Source organism: Rutidosis leptorrhynchoides, chromosome 9 (genome assembly GCF_046630445.1).
Source record: "Rutidosis leptorrhynchoides isolate AG116_Rl617_1_P2 chromosome 9, CSIRO_AGI_Rlap_v1, whole genome shotgun sequence".
NCBI lineage: Eukaryota > Viridiplantae > Streptophyta > Magnoliopsida > Asterales > Asteraceae > Rutidosis > Rutidosis leptorrhynchoides.
The window spans coordinates 363,369,391-363,373,033 of NC_092341.1; the positions used below are offsets into that span (position 1 = coordinate 363,369,391).

A 3,643-nucleotide genomic window follows, 5' to 3' on the forward strand; every position below is an offset into this window, starting at 1 on the left:
ATCATACGAAAGCAATTACCTCTACCTTAGGGCAGTAACAAGGGCTAGTTAGGTGGTGATTTGATGTGTATATACCAATAGTAAATACGTATAGAAGTTAGGTATGATACGAGTACATATACTCTAGATATACGTATAGAAATCTTGTGAAAAATAGAATGAGGATTCAAATATAGCTATCTTTTGTGAATACACTTATATGATTTTATGTATTTAAGTCCTTAAAAGTGATTAAATACATTACATATACGATATATGTATAAACATTATAGGTTATAAGTATTTATGTCAAATAACGTTACGTATGGTTATCGTTTTGAAAACTTAAGTTAGTAGTTTCAAAATATACTTATAACTTATTGTTATTAATACAAAATGAGATATTAAAACATTCATTAATCATGTTAAATATGTATATATACATATATATACACAAACGTATAATTATCATATATTGTATAGTTCGTGATATCATCGGTCAAACTAGACGGTCAAACGTTGTGTAAATCTCTTTTCGAAAACATAAATCTCAACAATTTGGATTGCTTATCATGTTGGTAAGGTTTAATTTATGTAAATATTAATCTTATAAGTATAGAACAATCGAAAAAGTGCGGGTCGTTACAGACTACATACCGGATAACTTCAAATCTTTCATCGAAACCAATTTCCTAATGTTAGACGAATAACCTGATGGAACCTTAACACCATATAAACATTAGCAAAATTTAGTTTTCTCGTCCTTCGACATGGTGTAACAAGCTGGGGGAAGAAACTTGGTGATCCTTCCTGGTATTGGTTTAGGTGTTAACTCAGGTATGATATTCATTAGTTCCATGTCCTTTCGAACCTTAATTCCGTCTTTTGTTTTTCCAGGAATGGTCAACAGTAACCCCACCAAACTTTCACAAACATTTTTCTCAATATGCATAAGATCTAAACAATGTCAGACACGCAAATGCTTCCAATACGGTAATTCTCAAAATATGATTTTTTTTCCACAACCCTTTCGACGGACCATTACCGGTTTTTCCCAACACAACTTTTAGCTTCCTAACCATTTTGAAAATAGTTTTTCCATCCGATCGTGGCGGTAGAATGCTTTTCTCTACAGTACCATCAAATAAGTCATTTTTGAAGCGATAAGGGTGATTCACAGCAAGCTCTCTTCTATGTCCCATAAATGCTGGTTTCCTACAATTTTTCAACCATATCGAGTGAGTATTTTTCTCACAAACAGGACATGCCTTTTTCCCTTTCGTAGTATATCCAGACAAATTACCATACGCTGGAAAATCGTTAACGGTGCAAAAAAGCATTGCCCGTAGTTGGAAGTACTCTTTCTTGTATGAATCATAGACTTGTACACCGGTATCCCATAGTAACTTTAAGTCATCAATCAACGGTGCCAAATAAACATCAATGTCGTTTCCAGGTTGTTTTGGGCCTTGAATTAAAAGGGATAGCATTATATGTTTTTGTTTCATACATAGCCAAGATGGAAGGTTGTAAATGCATAACAAAACAGGCCACGTGCTATGACCGCTACTCAAGTCTCCGAAAGGATTCATTCCATCTGAACTACGTCTCAACCTAATATTTCGTATCTCATTCCCAAAGTCTTTAAATTCGTTATCAATAGTTCTCCATTGAACTAAATCGGCCACATGTCTTATTTTTCCATCCTTTTTACGCTCTTCCGCATGCCAACGTAATAATTTTGCAGTTTTGGTATTTGCAAATAACCTCTTCAATCTTGGTATGATAGGGAAATACCACAATACTTTTGCAGGAGGTCCATTTTCGTCACTGTCTTCGTCAGTTGGTTTTCCACGTTTATACCTAGATGTACCACATACCTTACATTCATGAAGGTTTTCATTTTCATTCCTGTATAACATATAATCATTTGGACATGCATGTATTCTTTGTATTTCCAATCCCATCGGGCACATCAATTTCTTGGCATAGTATGTTGAAACCGGCAACTCATTATCTTCAGGGAGCATTTTATACAACAACTCTAACAAGCTAGTGAAACTTGTGTCGCTCCAACCATTGTTTGCTTTTATATTTAACAGTTTTATCACGGCAAAAAGTTTTGAAAATTTCGTACAACCGTTGTATAACGGTTTTTCAGAGTCAACTTTAAGTTGTTCAAATTTCTCATGATACTTTTCGTCAACATTATCCTCAATATCCTCAACATGGCCTCAAAATTATCGTTATCACTAATGTATGAATCTTCTTCGTTTAATTGATTGTAATCTGAAGAGCCTGGGTTATGATCGGTTAATGATTCACCGTGATAAGACCAACACGTGTACCCTCTCATAAATCCGTTTATTATAAGATGATTTCTGATATCGGTAGAATCCTTGAAGGACTTCCCATTCATACATTTTTTACAAGGACAAATGATTACAGTGCTTCCTTTATTTAATTGATCAGTCTCCACAATGGTTATAAATTCTTCAAGCTGTTTCAGATAGTCGGTGCTAGGCTGTTCTATGTCGTACATCCATTTAGTCCGATCAATCCGATCCATCTATATAAAAATCAAAAAATTAAAGGATTAATACAAATTAATCAACAACTATGATGTATTTAATTATTATTATAATTTATAAGTATAAGTATATATATAATAACATAAGTAAATATAATATCATAAATTATAAGTATTTAATTATTATCATCTGTATTTAATTAATAACATAATTCATCTATATCACCATCGACATTACTCATTGACATTCTGTACGTGAACCCCAATTCCCAACTTCCAAATCCCAATTACTCGTAGATCACCATCGACATTCTATGAACCCTAATAGATATAACAAGACCCCGTAACCAGATCATTTGTTTATCTAATTGATCGTCAACTAACAATTCCCCTTTCAAAACCTGAATCAAACCTTATTCAATTACCCTTTCATCAAAGCCACAGAATTTTAATTCGTTTTCATAATAGCATAATCATTTCCAATTGAAACCCGTAATTGTTCAATCTGCAACAAAACCCAATCCTATTCAATTTGTATAACCTAATTTCTAAATCGTACAAGAAGTAAGATGTATGGTGAGTTCCCCAATAAAATTGTTTGATTTAATTTTTATATGCATGTTCGATTCTAATTCAATTTTGATTTCAATCTTCAGTATTTTAATTACGTTATCTTCGATTTTAATTTGCAGGAATTCGTTACACTAAAAGAACAGCAAATAGCTTGTACAAACGAACTGCTAATATCGAAGGACCTAATAAGGTTATGAATTCTGTAAGTACATTACTTTAATTATGACTGATGTTCTTGTTCATGTTACTTCTTGTTGTGTTTGTTTTATGAATTCTGTAAGTATACTAGTTATTGACATAAAAATGATATATAAGTAGAATTAATAAAAGCTTTATGTCCAGCATGTTGTTATTGTTATGTTACTAGAGTTGATAAAACTAGTTTACTTACTGCTGTTCAGGTTATGAATTTTTGTTGGGTTCAATTTTTACTGTTGTTCAAACTTTAATTTTTCATCGGTCAAGAAAATAAATGTGGCAGGGTTCAAGTGTTCAACCATTATGGACAGTATGTTTTATGAATTCTGTATAGAAACCAACAGATAAACTAGTTATGTATAG

General features: G+C 32.4%; 1 protein-coding gene across 1 annotated transcript; it reads right to left on the reverse strand.

The window, feature by feature from the left end:
- Positions 1-628: 628 nt before the first annotated feature.
- Positions 629-2,744, reverse strand: LOC139869261 (uncharacterized). Its single transcript, XM_071857578.1, has 5 exons — positions 2,736-2,744; positions 2,426-2,548; positions 1,025-2,201; positions 851-936; positions 629-700 (listed from the first exon to the last, which is right to left on the reverse strand). Exons 1-5 carry the CDS (start codon positions 2,742-2,744, stop codon positions 629-631), a joined length of 1,467 nt encoding a protein of 488 aa, XP_071713679.1.
- Positions 2,745-3,643: the final 899 nt, after the last annotated feature.